At 41.3% G+C, this 20,840-nt stretch overlaps 1 protein-coding gene across 2 annotated transcripts in view; it reads right to left on the bottom strand.

Moving 5' to 3' along the window:
• The window catches only part of NF2 (neurofibromin 2), a 1,458,300-nt gene that overhangs the window by 238,672 nt on the left and 1,198,788 nt on the right, over positions 1-20,840 (bottom strand). The window contains exon 16 of one of the 2 annotated variants that reach the window (XM_044068458.1): positions 6,441-6,489. The exons of the other annotated variant lie outside the window; for it this stretch is intronic. Coding sequence (XP_043924393.1) covers positions 6,454-6,489 — 36 coding nt within the window. The 3' untranslated portion in view covers positions 6,441-6,453. The remainder of the gene's footprint in view (positions 1-6,440; positions 6,490-20,840) is intronic. 2 annotated transcript variants of the gene reach the window in all.

Genomic DNA, 20,840 nt, shown 5'->3' with positions numbered 1-20,840 from the left:
AACTGCTTGATGTTCCACATTGAACAGAAGAGGGTCCGAGGGTCCGCTGTGCAAGGTTTTGATCGGCTCATATACCGGTATATGGGCCAATCAAAAATCCCCAAACATTGAGCTACCGGTCTTTAATTTGGAAATGCATTAGAGACAAGACTAAAGACCTTTTTTTTTTTTGCTCTTTACCCTAAGAGGGGGCAAGAATAAAGACCTTTTTTTTTTTTCTCTTCAACCCTAAGAAGTCCACTTTTACATACAACCAAATATGGTAACCCTATGCCAGAGATCCTGGACCTTGAGGAAAATGAAGGAAGCTCCCCCAACCCCTGTCTGAGGCATCTGGAAAGAGTTGCTGTGATGGGACTGGAGGTTGCAAAGGAAGCCCTCTGTTGAGAGAAAGCTGATGAATCTACCACTGAAGTTTGCATTTGAGATATGGAAGGAAGGGAACTAGGACATCCAGTGGATAACACTGTTGAAGCAACATTGACTTGAGGAACCACTGAAGTTTTCTCATATGGAGCCTGGCTAAAGGCAGCACAGGAATGGTGGAAGCCATGACTCCTAGAACTCTGAGAAAACCCCTGGCTGTGACTGAAGCTAGAGGAATAAGAGATTGAAAAAAGGTGATCAGAGACAGGGCCTTGGGTGGAGACAGGGATGCCAGTATAGGAATGGTTTGGATCCTGCAACCCAAAAAACATGATCCTGAGAAGGAACCAAGAGTGATTTCTGAAAGTTTATGGCAATCCCTAGACTTTGTAAAAGACAAACTGGGGGTGCTGAAGCAAAACCTTGGGGGACAAAGCCTCAACGAGCAGGTTGTCCACATAAGGAAAGATATGAACTACTCTCATCCTGCAGAAGGCAATGACGAAGCAAGGCATTTGGAGAATATCCTTGGTCAGTAGAGAGGCCAAAGGGCAACACAGAAAACTGAAAATGCAAGGAAGAAACAGAGAAATTTAAAAACTTCATGAAAACGGGATGAATAGAGATGTGCAGGTAGACATCTTTGAAGTTCAGAGATACCAAGAAGGCCTGGGGAAGAAAAAGAAGGAAGCAGGTTTGAAGAGACAACATTTGAAAGGAAGGCACCTTTAGAAAAGTGTAGAGCTGAGAAAGGTCCAGAATAGGTCTGCAGGTGCCTTCCTTCCTGGGAACCAGGAACATCCTGGAATAAAAACCTTTCCCTTACTAGGTAGGGGGCACAAGTCAAATGCTGCTTTGAACCAGAAGGGCCTGAAGCACTTCTGGAAAGAAAGGAAGTTGTTCCTGAGGAGGTTGAGGAATGCCCAGGAAAGGACTTCCAATACCATGAAATATCCCCAGCAGATGACGGACCAAACTCAAGAGTCCTGGGTGACCTGCAACCAATGCTGAAGGGACAGGGAAAAACGAAAAGATAAAGGAACCTGGCCAAGGGAAAGGGAAGCAAAATGTCAGACAGAACCTGGTTTGTCTTGAAAAGGAGGCTTCTGAAGAAGAGAAGTCCGAGTAGACTTAGCTGGGGGTACACATCTAGAACCCTTTCTATCCTTAGGTGGAGGGTGGGACTGTCTGTGAACAAAGGCAGATTTGGATGGATAATTTCTTTGAAATTTATGGATAGGAGAAAAAAATATATGTTTATACTGATGGGACTTTAAAAAAGCTTTGCAACAGCAGAGCCAAAAGGATTCTTATCAGCAAGAGGGGCATCCAACAATTTAGCTTTAATGTCACCAGGTGAAGGCTGAAGATGAAGCCAAGAGTAGCACCTCAAAACTGAACCAAATGCAGTAGCACTAGAAGAAGCATTGACTGCATCACAGTTGCACTTAATAGAGTGACCAGCTACTTGAGAGTAAGAACCCAATAAGGAAAGGCTGAGGTCTTCCTTTCTGAATCAGGGAGGTCAGAAATTGTCTGAGAAGTTTGAGAAAGAAGGGCTAAAACATTTCTGCTCATATGAGTCTTGTACTTAACAGTCCAAAAAGCCAGGGTGGTGTCAGTATAGACCTTTTTGCCGAGCCATTCCATGGCTTAACTATCTTTATCTGAAGGAAGCAGTTTAGCAGAGGGCAAATGTTTACAGGGGTTGTCAGAAGATACAGACTCTACAGAAGGATATTTGTACAAAAATTTAATTTACAATCATCAGATACCTTGTAAAACCTATCAGGTTTCTTGGGGGCTGGAGGCTGCAAATCAGGGACAACAGAGGCTGCTGAAAACGTATCTAAGACGGCAGCCAAGACTGGAGGAACAGCAGAGGATTTTGGAGACTCCACTTGGAGGAGCTCGTAATACCTCTTTTGAATATCAGAAACCCGAGAACAGACCCATCTGAAATATTCCATCATGCAGGAAACAATGTCCCCAAAACAGAGTTCCTCTAAGGCAGAATCTGAATTAATGGAATCCTTTTTAGACCGATAAACCAAAGGAGAAGGGATTTGAAAAGAATATGCCAACAACTCTTCCCCAGAATCCAAATCCTATTCAGAAGACTTCTGCTTTCTGGGCCTCTTAAAAGGGAGAAGATGAGTCGGGAGGAGCAGATACAGTGACTTCCTGAGGTAGCTTTAGGGCCAATAAGGCATTAAACAACCCTTGAGTAAAATCCTGCCATTCATGTTGGGGATCTTTAACAACAGGGGAAATATGCTTGTGTTTTTGTTTTCTTTTGAGGAATGCCTGCCTGAAAAACCCTAGGAGGCCTGTACCCTTGCCTACATTCAACCAATGTTCATAGATTCATATGTGTTTACTAGTCTAATGACCAAAAGGACTTTAAGCCTAACCATGCATCCAAAATCTCTGACAAATTCTGGATAACTGTAAGCAGTGGTTTGGGAGTTTAAACACTTACAAGCAGGGGCCTGGAAGATAAGCCATTTATAGGGTGTCTGCGTTTATTAGAGACATAAGTGCCAAACCAGGGATGAATTTCCTGTTCCCATCAAACTGTCCAAGTCACACTTGCATTGGGTTAGGGTGGAACTCTGCTTCATGTGGATGGGGAGCCTGTTCCAGAAATGGGGTAGTCTCTGGGATACATTTCTGTCTCTCCAGCAGGTCCTATTTACATCACAGGCAAGGTTTAAGTCTTTAGAACAGTAATTCTAGTGCTGTCTGTTTTGCAGATATGCAGGAGGTTCATCAGAGTGGGGTATGACAATGCCTTGTATGCCAGCCATAGATCTCCCTCTCAACTGCCTGTAGGAGACAGAATACAGGGATAGCATCTCCTTCCGAAGTACAATCTGCAGTATCCCCCCTTACTCCCTCAGATATAATTAACCAAGGTTCCTCCTTAACGCCTGGAACAGAGGTTTGTAAAGCCTCCAAGGATGTGCGAGAAGATGGATCCATACCGGCCTCCAATCGGGTCAAGGCAGAAGAATCCAAAGCAACAACCAGAAGATCTACTAGGCTTTCACTTACCTTGAGAGTGTTGTTCGGGGAGGTGAGACAGCAGCAGAATCAGGCCAGAGTCTATTGGCCTTTTTCTTTGCAAGCATTTGACCTTTTGAACAGGAATACTCCACCATAGCACTTTGTGCCAACAGTTTTGACACTGGTTCTCTAGATAAATCAATAAAGAGGAGAGAGAACTATGCAGAGTCTTAGGGACAAACGCTTGGCAGATAGAACACTGCATATGGTCGTGAGAAGCACCCAAACACTGCTCATGCTGGTCTTTATGGAGAGTCTGCCTCACTCACTGACATTTTCCCTTTCTGGATGATATGTAAACCCACAAAAATCAAATTAGAAAGAGAAGAAAAAAAAAAAAAAAAAAAACAATGGGGCACTTACCTGAAACACGGCTTGGTAACCAGCACAGGAGGAGGACCATTCAGACCTACGTTCAATGATGGCGTTCAGACTAGCGGCAAAGAAGTTCTGAGGTGTGCATGTCCATATGTCACCTTTATGCCCTATGCCTTATGTGGGCACAGCATGTGTGAGACATACGGCATCTATAAACTCTAAAGGCTTTGGTATACTGGCCAGACATCGGGCTATCCTTGGCAGGAGATCCTTTACATAAGGAATATGCAAAAGTGATAAGGAAGGACATCTAATAAACACAAAAATCAAGAATACAAATGATACCTTGTGACAGAAGTGAGAGCTATGCAATGCCACAGTCATTCTGAGAAAAAAAGTGCTATGATTCAATCAATTTTTGTCAGAGGGTAAGTGCAACAATCTACCAATATGGTAAGAAAAAAAGCAATACACTTAATGCACTCCTAAAAATAAGATGGTATAAATTAAATGTTGCACAATCAAGTCCATAACAGTGCAGGCAGCAGCTTGTCTTTCAGACACAGAAAATAACTTATGTTAAGTGATACCCACAGTTTAGCTGCAGCTCTAGAGACGTGCAACACAAAGTAGTCCTCATTCCCCAACTGCCACACAATCCATACAGTGACACACACAGCAGAGGCATGGCAACACCAGGTGAACACACCAAGGCAGATATTGAGTTAAACAGTCCCAACAAGTCCACAAAATCAGTCACAGCCCTGGAAACACAGGGAAAAAGCTTGCAGCAGTGAAATGCTCTGCATGACTAAAGCAGTGGGTCAATAGCATTCATCCATATTACGATAAAGCAAAATATCCAGCCAGTCTTATAACACACGGAGAAGCAGCAGAAACAAACTAAATTTCAGCTACAAGCTGCAGTAGTAAATTGAACTGATACAGCTAAGCAGTTTGCTGCCATCTTGCCTAACAAATTCATCACAGAATAGTTGGGCAACTGTAACCCAAAGTAGCACAAGAATAAACCTTCTGCGTGGATAAGGTGGAAAAGTGCTATATTCTCTGGGATCTATGCTGGACCCAACAGATCATGCAGACGTTGCCAGTGGAATGTTCTGTGAAGTGGTATCCCCACTTACACTTCAACTTGTCAAAGGTATCAGCTTTTTCTAGGGTTGACAAGGCAGAATCTGGGTGCCACCAGGCCATGAAAGTGGCATTCCCTAATGACAGGATGCAGGAAAAAGATAAAGGGGGGACTCAGACTTAAACTTTAGGACTCCGTTAAGAGCTTTGGGGAGTGGGGAACAAGAGGCCACTACAAACTGCTCCTTTTCAGCCTGTAGGTATCTTTATAGGGAAGAACAGTCAGTAGGGAAATAGTATAAAACTACTCTGATTATCCCAGTCCATCTCAGAGAGAGTGGCTTCACAATCTCCTAAAATGTTAAAGGTCCCTGGAGGCAGAGGAGCACCACAAACCTCACTGCCTGAGGGTGTCAACTCATGTAAAGGTGACAGCATGATGGACTGATGCCAGGGAAGCTGGAACTACCACTAGATTGTGTGTTGACCAAAAAATAAGAGTATGGATAAAGGTATGTGCAGGTACTGGCACAGAATTCAGTCCTAACTCCTTAAGGGTAGGAACCTGTGCATCCATCTCAAGCTCCCATCTGACATCAAACAGGTGCTTAATGCTTATGCTCTGAAATCCAAGCTCTGGAAAACCTCAACTGAGCCTTGCAGATCCCACAAGCTTGAGGGTCAAACACAAGACATTCCTAACTTACAAGTGTCATCAATATATGACTCGATGACTTCAGGGTCAGAACCAACAGATGAGGCTTGTTGACAAAGACCTACAGTTGATCATTAGGAAATGAAGATGAACAGGATTCACCCAATGTACAAGCAGACAGTATGCTGCCTTCACTCCATGATCATCGACCGAACCTGAAGACCAATTTAGGCACAAGTCCTCACTAGTTAAGTGTAATCTCACCACCTGAAAGCTTTGGGGGTAGATGAACACCAGACTTACCCTGAACAGGTTCAAGTCCAATCTTGGCTTCTGCTACATCCTTATGGTGATGCTCCAACTTATGCTTGGCCATCAAGGATGTCCCTTCAATTTGTTGTTATGTGAAGGGCTCTCAACCACTGCCAACTCTGGAAAAGCATTAGTTTTGAAAAGCCATGCAGAACCTCTGGCATTTTTCAACATTGTGCTCTTCCCAAAGACAGTATGGGTGATACTGGTGTGGGTCTTGATTATTAATTTGAAGGCCACATTGCCACTATGACAAGTGTATGAATGTAACACTTTACCCATGATAGCAAAGACCAAACTATCAGCAGCAAATAAAGTACTGGAAAGAAGGAATCTGGAGAATGACTGCCTTATATAGGCAGTACACTGCATGGACATAAGATCTTCTGAAATATAGTGATGAATTCCAACTGAAGTACTAACTAACCAAGAACTCACAAAGAAGGGTCCTTGTAATAATATCATAGCTTCCCATTCAAAAAAATGAGTAATTACTTCAGTCAGCTATTACTGTTATTATTACTATATTAAGACTGCATTATTAATAAACCCAAAAGTTAATATTTTCCAGGCAAGCTCATGCAGGAGTTAGTGTGCAAACACACAGGCCTTCCACCACATGGAATACCTTCACACAAACTTCAAATGCAGACGGGTCTTCTTCCATCAGGCTCAGGCTGAACCAGCAAAAACAAAGAAAAAAACACCAATGTGAGAATGTCAGCAGTAAAAATATTAATTAGTCTGCAAGTTTACAGTGTAGACTTACAAGCTTTTCTGATGTAATTATGCCCCTTTCACAAAACCAGACACTACTAAAAGCAAGAGCCAGCAAACATTTGTACATAAACACAAATGCTAAGTGAAGGGCATTTACTAAGAAACTGTAACCTCTTTATGAGTCAAATATAAAAGAACATATGCACACCAGATTATTCAAAACAGTTTCCACCTTCTGCCACATTCTCTGGTCTTATATCTGTCTAGGGTTAGCTTGCTAACCTATCCTTTTTTAAATTTTAACAAAAGCAATAATAACCTGGATATTGACTAATGAATCATAAAAGCATATGTGAGTGCAAGCCTCTTGTAAAAAATATAGTTAGGACATTCATTGTCACAAGTTTGGATCAGACATATGCCATTTACATCTGCAACCAAATAAAACTGTCCAGCCCTATGACATCACATCACACAACATATTACGGCTTGTAAGACAACAGTTTGGCTATCTAGTCTGCCTGATATGCACACATCTTGCTGCTGTCTCTACCTGATTGCCCTCCTCTCCCCTCCAGATATTCCATGCCCTGTTCAACGAGACTCGTTTTGTTCTCCAACATCTATTCTGATAGTCCATCTCACATATCTACCATTTCTTATGTAAAGCAATGCAGTTCTTTAGGTCTAGAAAGAGACTGCTTCTCTCTATATTTAACAATTGTCCGCTCCTACCATCCCTCTCCTAATCATCATCACAGTCTGTTGCTGACATATTATGCATTCACAGCATGCTCCCAGTCTATGTCCCAATGTCTACAGTCCCTTCCCAATTTTTTCCTCAAGAATTCTTCTATGGGTGAAGCCATATTCTCGACTCATGCTTTTTTTTTCTTAATTCTTTTTCTATATAACCCAAGCCCTTCCACAACAATCAAACCCATACCTCCTACTGATCTATTCATTCCATATTATGACCCTCTGCATCCTAAGACAACAACAAAGGATAGTAACAGACAAGGATCGCAACCATCATCCAAATGTATGGGGGAGGAGAGGTTATTTTTTTATATAAATTTCTATTCCTCCCCACCACTAGACAGAGAGCAAGGTGTAATGTCTGCTATTCTAGACTCAAGTGTTCATTCTTCTGCATGCTTGTGATTGCAGCCAGGGTGAATTTGCACTTTTTGGTGGACTCTTGCACCCAAAGTCCTTAGCTGCAAGTGTTGCAAACTTCAAGGCACTCTTCAGAAAAAGATCTTTATTGCAAGATTCTGCCAACACCCTTCTTCCAATGTCAGCCAATCATCCCTATTTCCTCTCCACTAGCTCAAATGCTTGGACAGCTATTCAAAGCCTTACATCTACAGAGTCGCCAGAACTGTGTACAGCAGTCCAATCGTGGCTTTACTAGGTTCTTCTAGAATCAATATGAAACTCTTTGCCCTTGAAGCATAGTCCCCTGAAAATACAGCCTAAGATGTTATTGGCCTTGGCCATAATTTTCACAATCTACAGCCCAGGGTTCATTGATGCCGTTACATGTCTTAGGTAATTTTTTTAATCAGTTACCCTGAGGGTATTTCCCTTACTTGCCCCCCCACACACACATACAATTACACTTTGTAACAGTAAATAATTTAAAAAGTACAACCCTTAGCATTTATCTTCAGTAAACATCCCTTATCTGCCACTCTCTTCTCAGCATTCTATCACTTTCCCCACCACTGAGGTCAGGCTGACTGTTTTATAGTCTCCTAGGCTGACACGGCCTCATTTGTGAACTGGCACTACCATAGTCTTCCTCTAACAATGTGGGATCTTCCACATGGTCAGGAAGGTGCTGAAGAGTTCTGTCTGAGAATCTATCAGGACTGTAGCTAGATATTTTAGTATGTTGGGGCTATCCCCATATGGTCCATGCATATCCTCTAATCTTGGCCAGTTTCCTTTGCATCCTTCAAATTTCAGTATCACCATCTACTCAGTGACTTCTCCCTCCTGTTCTTCACTCGTCATAAGTCAGCACTCTGTTTCCTTTTTGGGTGGCAGAAATTCAATGACAGCCCTTTACTACTTCTCAGTCTACAACTACATTCCTCAAATACTTTATTTTCCTGATTATGTCTTATTTTACCTTTCCACTATGCACCTAAAGAAGCCCTTATCTACCTTTTTAATCCAATTTGCTTGTTGCTCCCCCAAATCTGCTGTCTTGGTTTAAACAACTTCCCTTTCTGCCTTTTTCCTTACTTTTTAACGTCATTTTAACATCACTGTTACTCCCTCCACCCATTCTGCTTTCATCGCTTGTACAGCCTTTTCTTTCCCATTACTGACACCTCTCACTTCCATTTTTCAGTCAAAAAGACTGCCTTCTTGTCTAATATTTGCTTTCTTCCCCTAGCTGTTTGGTCACTGCTGCTCATCTAATATTTCTAGTACTTTTTTCAGAATTCATCTACCTACACCATGCTGATCTCCAACCTCCACAGCCATCTCTATCATGTCTCCCAATTCAAATCTCTGTCGTCTGCTATTTTAAAGTCCAAAATCAAGGTTTTGGTAGAGAGACTTAAGTCTTCAGTCATGAAGTAAACCATACTCTTATTATGTCAACGTGAATCACAGAGAAACTCATGTTTATTATTAATATGCCCTACACCTATGCAACATACAACTAAAACAATTAAAACACTAACAAAAGCAATAATGCAGGGGTAAGATCAAACTGTAAACTCATAACATGTTAATAAAAAAAAATGTAAAAAAAGTGAAACAAGACCATGGGAAAAGATAGATCTTAAGTCTCCTAATAACAGCACCAAGAGTATCACTCTCCCAGAGGTAATGAGGAATTAGGGTTTAACTGTATTGCACCTGAAAAGTTAATGAACAAAATCACACAACTCAAACTGGACTGATAATGGGAGTGCACACATTGGCTGGTATGGAACCAGTAATTCTTTTAAAGCAGGAGAGTTCCAAATGATGTAGGGCCATGAGTACCACCACCAGAACTCTGAAAATTAAACAATATTATTGGTTGCTGATGAACACTCCATAACAAAGGTCTAATATGGTTGCAGTGAGATGTACCAGTCATTAACTGAGCCACAGGGTTTTGTGCCAGCTCTATATGCTCAAGTTTGATGATTTGCAGTACCAGGGAGAGAGCACTGCAACAGTTCACACAAGAAGACAACAAAGAATAAACCACTGCCAAAGGATCCTCATACGAAATAAGGTGCCTAATACAGCTGAAATTTCTGAGATGATAGCAAGAACATCCCCCCCTCTTTCCCCAGATAGAGCCAAGCCACAAAGGCTGCATCACTTCTCCCTTCCCCCTAACTCCAGATTTTGGACTTCAGACAAACTCTAACATGCCCCCCTCATAAATAATAAAAAGGTACAGCTCTGAAACCATGGATGCCCTTAAAGGACACCCAATGTCATAGTCTCACTTAAGGTGTATACTCCTCATCCAATTATAGACAGCATCCAGATTATCCAACATGGATTCAGGGACAGGTATTTACTCCAAAGGAAAGGAGAGGTAGATCTGAGTATAATCTAGAAAAAGCAAAGCCTCTCCACATACTAAAATATCTAAACAGAAGCATATACAGAGTAGACAATAAGAGATCCAAGTATGGCCATTTGTAGTATTTCACAAGTACAACATACAAATATACAGCTTTAAGAAATTAATGTCTCTAGCACTTGTGGCATTGTATCTGTATAAAGAACATACAGCATATCATCTGACATACTGTACAAAGACACAATCTAAAAACACATGATGCAACAAACCTCTAAAACATTTTGTCATACAGAGAATACCAAATGTCACACAGCATCATAATAAACTGAAAACAAGACATTTCATCCCTCATTTGAGAAATGTTCAAATGCAGCCACCTGGTAACCACATTTATTTGAAAACTAGAAGTTGTGCATATGGCCTATCTGATCCTTCAAAGCCAGGCCTTTTCAAGCTTCAAGACCCTAACCACACAGCGCACTGCCCATAACCACCCTGTGATTATGAGTGAGATGGCATCAGCAAGGGCAGGTCACTCATTTCTGTAGATGATGTAAATCCTTAGCAGTAGCAGGCCTCCTTGAAGACAGTGCTCCCACAGGATTGCCAGCCTCCACTGGATATTCTATAATGAGAACAAGTTCCAGGATATGCATCGCCTCCCCTTTCCCCAAACAAAGGCATGCAAGAAAAACTGCATCACTTTTCCCTTCCCCCATTCCAGCTCCAACTGGTGTCCAAGGAGCTATATGAACTTGGGTTGCCCAAGTTGCAGTCAGGGCTCTATCGCTGTATGTCACTGCAGCTGACATTGTATAATACATTTTAATTTTAAAATGGATACGGACAGAATACTTCAATGATAAAACTTCCACAGTTGCTATGAGAAAGAGTATGGCATTTTATTCTTTATGACATCACAACAGGCTACTGAGTCTAGTGATGCTAATGTTACTGAATTAAGGAATCATGTAAGTGACACCCTAAACCCATATGTAAAAATGGGAAAAAGGGTTGTGGATGGATGAAGACTATGAATGTGGTGAATTGTATGATTGAACAATGTAAGACAGAATTATGTATCAGAAATAATCAGATAAAAGCTAGATCACTGAGAAAATCATACTTAATACTATAACATGACTGTGTGCAGAGTGAATGAAATTACCTTATGAAAATTACAACAGGTCAGTAAAAAGTCTGACGTCTGCAAAGCATTTTTTTTTTTTTTGAAACAGAAAAGCAGAAAGGAGTAAAAATAACCAAAGATCAGTCATACAGGACCTAAGAAAAAAATGAGAACTCAGTCAAATATGGCAGACAGAAAGCCTTGTGCAGTAGTTGTGGCTCCAAAGCATGATACAAAATAAATTTCCTGCTATTAAGTCTACAGAAGTTGTGGCAAAATGAATCATTCTGCTAAAATTAGGTAAAGGAAAGAAACAAAGTTACAGTTGAAGAGGTTGCATATATTAGATCAGAGACACCACAATGTGTTAAATGTGGGAGCAATCTGTATGGAGAGTGTACAAAGGATGATCAGTGTCCAAGATAAAGGAGAGAGAAAGCTGCAACCATAAAATGAGTTGAAAAATGTGTGTGTGTGTGTGGGGGATAGTTGAAAATGTGGGAGAAAAAAAATCAGGATTAATAAAATGTAACACACATTAGAGAAGAATGTTAGCAAAAATGACTGTTCAAACACTGAATGCACTGGATGAGAAACAGCAACCTGGTTGTTGATACCTGTGACTATTCTACTGACACTGTGCTATACAACATGTTAAAAGCCTGGCATGGTGAAAATAATTCACAGTGTAAATGCAGTGTGTGTGCATCAGAAAAAGTTATTCTGATGCTTAACTTAGAGTATGAACATTTATTTTCTGATTTAAGTTATTTACATAGAGCTTATCACACTCAAATCTGAAGTGCATACTCTGAAAGTAACCTTTCTCTAGTCTAGAGATAAGTAAAAGTTAAAATGCATGGAGAAAATAGGTATGAATCAGGAGCAGAGACGAGAGAGAAACTAACAAATGGGTCCACAGCATGGTTACTACAGTGGAACCAGATGAATTCATATTTCTACAAATCCTCAAGAATTAAAGTTATAAAAATGAAATACCATCCATCTGCCTTAAATTAAAGAAGTGGTGCCTCTCAAGCCAGAAGCAAAGTATTTTTGTGCTTAATGCACACCAACAAATCTAGCAAATAAGGCTTAATGAGAAAGGTGCTATGATGTGTAGATGTGTTAATGGAACATATATTTTTAAAATGTCCACATTATTTTGAAAGCATGTGAACTGTTTTTAGACAGCTGTTCTTAAAAAAAAAAATCAAAGGGCTTGGTGATGTTAATAAAACTGATATACTAGTATGGGAAGAAAATGAATGACGGTGCAAGAATGAATGCATTAAGCTGAAAAAAATCAAACGCAAAACTGGCATTACTGTGGACAAAGAAGCTCTCATTAATTTTTAGGAAAGGTGCAGTGTCTTTCACAGTTTATGCCAAATCTGTCAGATGAGTTTTTCAATAAGGAAATTATTGGAACATGATATGAAATGGCTCTGGAGCACCCAGCATGAAAAACGCTTCAAAATGCTTAAACATTTGCTGAAACACCCACACTACAACACCTGACTAGTTCAGTGAGCCTATTCTGCAAGATGGTAATATTTTTATGGGACGAGAAAGAAAAAGAAACACAATCTTCAATTTAGTTTAATGAAGAAAAGTACAGCTATGTGCAAGTAAAAGCATATGTAAAATATCGAAAAATATGCAAAATAAAACTGCATGAATAAAAGCACAAAGTGTTCACAAGTCCTGTCCACTCAAAACCTTACAACCTAAATAAAAATATGGTTTTAGTGTAGTAATTATAACATCCACATATTTATTTGATTGTCTTTTCATTTGAGTACACAGTATAAACAGAGTAAGGTATATTACCACAGTAAATGTGGTAAGTAAAACAGTACAGTTTTGTAAGAACTTACCATAACAGTAGATGCACTTACCACTACTGAAGGACTCCTTCCTATAGGGATATCCTGCAAAGGACAACCGTACATCTGGCCAGCATACCAAAGCCCGGGCCCTTCCATGCACTGTATGTCACATGTATGTCCTACTTCTGAAGCACAAGGTGCGTAAGTGACATACAAGTTCAAATCCTTCAGAACTGAACTTCTCCAGAAGAACAGGAGCAGCAGATGAAGTGTAAAAGAACATAGTACATAAATCTCCGGAAAAAGGTAAAGCAGTCCCCTCGTCAGAGGAAAAAAAGAAAACCAACAGGAGGAAGGAGGGACTGATGGAAACCTGCATCAGCAATAAGTAGGGCATCTATGGTTATGTTAAGTTCCTTTACAACTGTACTATGTCCTTCCTTAACCACTGTTGCAGTATTCCTTACTATAGGGATAGGACTAAAGCTTATGTAAAGAATGGGAGGAGGAAGGAACTGAGGAACCCTCCAAAAAGAAAGAAAAAAAACATGGAGGATGGACCAAGCGAAACTTGCTCTGGCCTTTGAGAACACATCCAACTTATAGTGCTTAGTAAGACCAAGCGGCAGCTTCCAGAATAGATCTACCATCAACACCCTTAAAAAATTTCCAGAAGAGGCAACTGAACTGTCCTTTTAGAATGAACTCAAACAGAAGTAGAAAGCTGTTTACAATGAAGAGAGTGACAAAAGGAAATGGCTTTAGACTTCGAAGAAGAAATGGTTTGCTTGGAAACTGCCATACCCAACTTCTTTGATTGAAGAGAAACAAAAAGCTGCTAATATATTTAGTCTTATCTAGGTAGCATCTGAACTGTCTATGCAAATCCAAAGAATGAAGTATCGACTCACTTTTACTTTGTGAAGAAGGAAAGGAGGAGAGAAGATGATTGGCCGGACTCAAAGACACTCGCCGACAATCTTGGGCATAAAAGTATGACTGGTTCTAAGAGACACCCTGTCTGTGTGGAAAACTAGAAAATGAGGAATGGTCATAAGAGCCTGGACTTCACAGGCTCTTTTGGCAGAAGTCAGGGCCACCATCAAGACAGTTTTCCTGGTACACAAATTCAAAGTGGAAGTGGCTGCTGGTTCAAGAGATTGTCTGTTCAGCTTTTCAAGAACATAGCTCAGGTCAAAAGGAGGAAAAATGATTTTCTTGGAGGCCTATATGAAGGATGCCTTTGAGAAATGATTTGACCTCAAATCTAGAAGAAAAAGTGGTAGAACCAGTGGCAGATAGGCAGAGGTGGCTGACAAATGAGCTTTTAACAGTAGACTATGCCAGACCAGAACTAAGCAACTCACACAGATAGGAAAGAAAAATAGGAATTTCCACATAAAGAAGGTCCTGTTCATTCTTGTGACAAGATTTGTTTTTATTATTAGGTTTTCTTGCCTCCTGTAAAACCCAGAGCATGCCGTCAGAAAAGAGGTGCCTTAAAGGGATAAAAACCCTATTACCCACAGTGTCAGTTGAAGAGTGGACAAGTGAGGATGAATGAGAGACCCCTTGTCCTGTGTAAGGAGGTCCAACCCGTAAAGTAACTTGTGTTGATTGCCCCTGGCCAGACACATTAAGAGAGGGAACCAGTACTGTCTTGGCCAAAAGGGAGTCACTTGAAAGATTTCTGGGGAGTCCAGCCGAATCTTCTGCAGGACTGTTGGAAGTCAGGGAAGGGGAGGGAAGGCACAGAGAAACATCCTTTCCAAGGAAAAGAAAGAGCATCCGTCTTCCACACCAGATGACATGACACTTGGGAACGGAAATGAGGGAGCTGCCTATTCAGACAGGAGGCAAAAAGATTGACCTGAGGAATACCCCACTGGTGGACTATATCCAAAAACAAGTCTCTATGAAGCATCCATTCTTGAGCCTATGTTTTGGACCTGTTCAAAGAGTGACACTTGATTGCTCTCTGAAGGAATATACACTGCCTGAAGAATTAACTGATAACTGAGAGCCAAATCTCAGGCCTGAAGAGCCAGCCTGCTGAGAAGGTAAAACTTTGTTACCCCTGATTGTTGACATACCATTTGACTGTGGTGTTGCCCATGTAAACGTTCAGAGGGTCTGGAGACAGCATGGGGTGAAAAGCATGAAGGGCCAGAATCAGAGCTCTTATCTTTTTGATGTTGATGTGGTCTGACTTTGGGGGGCAGAGACCTTGAACTTTCAGGTGATCACAGGAAGCCCCCACCCCATGTCTGAAGCATCACTGAACAGTTCTTGAGAAGGAATCAGAAGCTGAAAGGGCAGGCCTGGGTTGAGGGTAAAATGTCAAATCCAGCACTCAAATTCTCGCTTTAGACAAGGAAGAAGAGGCACTGTAAAATCCAGAGGGTGGCAAGGCTGAAGTTAAACTGACATGAGGTGCTACTGAAGCTTGTGCATGTGTAGTCTGCTAAGAGACAACATTGGAATAGAGGACGCCATAAATCCCAGGACTCAAAGAAACTCTCTGGCTGGAATAGCAGGCAGAGGAAGAAGAGACTGAAAGAAAGCTGTCAAGGACAGATCTTTTGGAAGTGGAAGTGAGGCTAACATTGGTACTGTCTGAGTCCTGCAAACCAGATACACCTGATCCTGAGAGGGAGTCAGGACAGACTTTGGAGGAGAGAGATGGTAAACTCCAGATCCTGTAAAAGGCATCTGGGAAAAGGGACCTGAATCAACAGGTCATCTAGATAAGGAAAAATCTGAATGCCTTGGAGCCTGCAAAAGGCAATCACAGGAACTTGACATTTTTGAATACTCTGGGGCAGTAGAGAGGTCAAAAAGCAAAGCAGAGAACTGAAAATTAGAGAAGAAACAGATAAACATAAAAACTTCCTGAAAACAAGGTGAATAAGAATATGAAGGTAAGTATCCTTCAGATCCAAGGACACTATAAAAAACTGAGGTAGTACAAAGGAAACCGGTTTGGAAGAGTAAGTATACAGAACGAAGGAACCCTGAGAAAGGTGGTGAGCAAGCAGAGATCCAGAATAGGTCTCCAACTACCCTCCTTTCAAGTGAGCAGGAACATCCTGGAGTAAAATCCCTTTCAAACTTGGGAAGGAGAGACAGAATGAATAGCTTCCTGGCCCACAAGGGACCCAAGGACCTCTGAGAAATGATGAAGCTGTTCCAGCAGAGGTTGGGGAATCCCTAAAAAAGGAGGGAGAGAGTTTCCCACACCATGAAGTAACCATGAAGGATAACATAACCCAAGAATCTAAGGTGATGAGATGCCAGTTTGGAAGGCAGAGGAAAAGCAGAAGGGACAAGGAAACCTGTTTGAGAAGAGGGGTGGGGGACAAGATGTCGAAGCAGCTTGTCTGATAAAGGAGGCTTCTGAGCCACAGAAGACTGAGAAGACTAGGCAGGAGGAGCTCATCTACCACCTTCTTACCTTTGTTGCCCTGATGAGGCTGCCTGTGCACAAAAGCAGACCGTAGAATAGTTCCTCTGGAACTTGGGGATAGGGGAAAGGCTCTGCAAAGCTTTACCTTTTTCTTGAACAAACATAGCAGCAGCAGTCCCAAAGAGATTTTTATTATCCAAAGGAGCATTCAGCAACTTGGCCTTAATGTCTTCATGTAATGACTGCAGGTGAAGCCAAGAATAACACCTCATGACAGATCCAAAGGCAGCAGCTCTGGAAGAGGCATCAGCAGCATCATAGCTGCACTTGATAAGAGTGGCAAGCCAGTTGAGAGGCAGAACCCAAAATAGAGCGAAAGATTCTGCTTCAGAATCAGGGAGGTTAGAAATAACCTGTCAGGCCTGGGCAAGCAAGGCCAGAGCATACCTGATCATGAGGGTCTGATAATCAATGGTCAGAAAGGTCAAAGTAGAAGCAGTATAGACCTACTTACCCATTCTTCCATTGCCCTACTATCCTTACCTAAAGGCAGAAGCTTAGAAGAGGGCAAAGGTTTAGAGAACTTGTCAGAGGAGACGGACACCAGAACAGGGTCAGCAGAAGGACACTTAAATAAGAATTGACAATCTTACAGAACCTGTCAGACTTCTTTGGAGCTGGAAGCTGAGAATCAGGAAAATTAGAAGCAGCTATAAAAGAGTCTAAAAAGCAGCCAACACAGGAAGTACTGCGGAAGGTTTAGGAGTGCCTATCTTAAGCAGCTCATAACACCTTTTCTATCAGACACTTGAGAAGAATCCCACTTAAAGTGTTCCATCATTCTAGCTATAGTGTCACTAAAAGATAACTCCTCAAAAGGAGACTCGGGACTAAAGAACTCTTCAACATCAGAACAATAAGCCAAAGGTAAAGGCGTCTGGGAAGAGCAAGACAGAGACCTATCATCAGACTCTGAATCCTCCATCAGAGGAATTGGGTTCTCCAGTCCATTTGGAAGAAGATGAGGTCCAAGGGACAGTAGGCACGGAAACCCCTTGGGGAGACTTCAGGACTATTAAGGCATTAAATAGGCCCTGAGCAAACTCCTGCCATTTCTTACGGGGATCTTTACAGCATACAGAAGTATGCTTAGTCTTCTGCTTTTCCTGGTAGGGACATCAACCCTAACAAACACTAGAGGTTCTGAACCCTGACAGGATTCAGTAAGACTACCTGAAACCTCTTCCTTGACCAGACTCTGCAAAATACCTCTAGGGCCCTCAGAGATAACCATCAGCAGTTCCCCCTCAACATCCGGAGCAGATGCTTGTAAAGCGTCAGAACGTGTGAAAGGAAGGATCCACGCTGTCCTCTAATGGGGTCATGGCAGAGGAATCTGACACCAGACAGCCTACAGAACTATCACCTGCTTCCAGAGAAACAACCAGTGGAAGCTGGACAGCCAAAAAATCTGGCCAAGATTTCTTGGCCTTCTTCTTACTTAATGGTACCTTGGGGTTAGTACATTCTACCATGCTCTGGTTCTAGAGACTAACAGCCAGGGAAGAAAACTGGCTTCTAAGAGTTTTGGGTACAAATGCCTTAAAAATGCAACAGGAAGGATGGTCATGGGAAGCACAGAGACAAAAAAAGACACTCTTTATAGTGATCCTTATGGGGAATCTGCCTCCTACACTGACATTTTCCCTTCTTCGATGACAAGAACTCCAGGTAAACAAAAGAGATATAAAACCAAAAGAAAATGAAAAAAAAGACTCCAATGGGGCAGTTATCTGACGGCTAGGCATTCATCACAGCAAAAGGACGTTCAGACCGACGAGCAATGATGGCGCTTGGACTGATGGCAAAGACATTCTGGGTAACTACATTCGTACGTCACTTTACACCCTACGTCCTGTGAGGGCAGTATACGTGTGACATATGTGACATACAAGATCTAAAGGCTTTGGTACACTGGCAGCATGTTGGCCTATCCTTGGCAGGAGAACCCTAAGGTGAAAAATAATGCAACAGTGATGCAGAAAGACATCATGTTTGTTTCCTTTGGCACAGTGATCTAAAAAATGACTTCATCAGAGGTTGCGGGAATCTCACATGTTTGGTGCAGGGATGCTGCATATGTGCCTGAGCTGGGCCTCCATACTCAGCCTGCGACACCCATCAGACACTGTGCCAACATTATCCACATCACTTTTTTCCTTTCTATAGTCTCCTTATATTGCTTATTTTTTTCCCCTGGGTGGACATTAGAGGTTCAGGGCAAACTTAAGAATACCATGGTAGACTGGGGGTGTCAGCCAGAAACTTCTTCTAAGTCGAGAAGATTTGTTGGGAATGCAGCCTACTTCTCAGGATTTTTGGGGGTAAATCCCTGACAGACCCAAAAGTCTTCAATAAGCTGTTTGGACCCAAGCAAAATACCACAGTATGAAAAAATCTTATGCTGAATCTGCCTACCATAAGAACATGTACCTTTCTGAGTCTCTGACGTGCCTTAACACATAGACAGAAATAAGACTAAATGATTACAAGGCTGCCCATAAATCACCAACAACCACAAAAGTAGCGATAAGAAAATCGTCCAATAGGGTGCTTATCTGCTCTGAGCTCTGGTAAAGACCAAACTATGCCAAAGGATGGGCTCAGACTGATATATATGCATGAACCGCTGCAAAAAAATATCTAAAATGATGCTGGCCTTGTACTAGGAATGTCCTTACATCTCTCACACATGGATGTCTATCATGCTTAGTGGGGGAGGGGTACTGAACCCTGGGTGGTGGATCATGCCACAGACCTTCTGCAACTGAAGTTGCAGCAGTCCGGATTACTGCATCATCATCTAAATGAGGAACATCTATGGAATATTACTAAGTGCCCCTTTTCATGTATAAATAAAAAAATGGAGCTAGATAATAAAGATATGAAGTCAGAAGAACAGACTATAAAAAAAAAACCTTACAAGCAAAATTACATAAATACATTAGTTCTTTCTTTGTTAATGCGGGTCAGTAGGTAATGCAATGATCAAAACAACTGCATTAAAACTCCGGTACTTTTCCTTTATTGGGGTAACAGCAATTTTAACATTGGTACTACAGAAACTTAATAGAAAAGATCTTAACTGCAAATGTGACAAACCCTTTCACCGTGGAACTGCAAGGAACATGTTTTTTCTTTTTAAACAATGGCAGTTACGATTGAAAGTGATATATGTGCATTGCTTCGTACTTGCAAAAGTGATATTTATTTGAACTGATCATAAAAACAGAACATGTTCATTCGCAAGCTGGGAGATGAAGGAAAAGTCATTAGTAACCAATTGATGCATACAAAGAAAAAAATAAAAAGCAAATAATACCTCTCAATTGCCCAGATTTGTGCCTCATATTTTGGTCTGTGCCTCGTAAAATTTGGGGTTTTCTGGCAAATTGCTGAAGATGGAAGTCACTAAATAATGACAGGGATAGAAGTTTCAGACATTATATCCTTCAGAAAATTAATGCTAACACAACATCTTTTATTCTACCAACATTCTCAGTTTTTAACTAAAATCTTAAGTTATAAACCGCTGCCTGCCCTGTGACTATGTTTACCCTCCTTTCAGATACTTGTGACATTAGCGGAAGAGCAACCCTTGAGAGAAGTGGCTGTATCATTGTGCATTTCAGTTTGGGAAGCCCTTCTGGGCTCCATACCTCTCAACTCGTAAAACACAGAAATCTGAACAAAGCCATATATAATGGGGGGGGGGGGGGCGCAAAGGCACAAAAATATTGCTCTTAAAATATAGAAAGTTGATAGATTTTGGATTAGCATGAATTTCAAATGCTGATTAGAGCTGTTGCCCCGATAACGGAAAAGTACCAAAACTCCTAGTAGTATTCTTGCTGTAAACTGTTAGAACAGACAAAGCAAACATAATATTCCTAATTCTATTATCCACACATAAAATGGATGCACAAATCATGACAATTTATGGGAAAAAAGCTTGGACAAAAGAAGATGATATTGCTAGCCAAACTACCTTAAAATTTCTTCGCAAAAATAAAAATATATATACACACATATTTATACATACATACATACACTCATATGGATCCATATCAAAATAATGAAACATTAAAACAATGAGACCAGAATGCCAAACATTCAAAACAACTAAACATCGTAATACCAAACATCAGAACATCGAACAGGGCTGATAAGTAATTGTGCGAGATTACAGTACAGATGAGTTTGGGGTCATGCCTACTTCCAAGCTGTGCTGCGGTTTCAGAGATAAAATATATAATTATAGCAGGGGGTGTGGATAGCGTCCACCTGCAAACGGTTCTGTCTGTGCTGTAGTTTAGTTGTTCAGTAATGTT

Source organism: Protopterus annectens, chromosome 4.part0 (genome assembly GCF_019279795.1).
Source record: "Protopterus annectens isolate FY-2018-M chromosome 4.part0, PAN1.0, whole genome shotgun sequence".
NCBI lineage: Eukaryota > Metazoa > Chordata > Ceratodontiformes > Protopteridae > Protopterus > Protopterus annectens.
The sequence above is the reverse complement of the archived record's forward strand: the minus strand, read 5'-3'. Positions and strand labels throughout refer to the sequence as shown.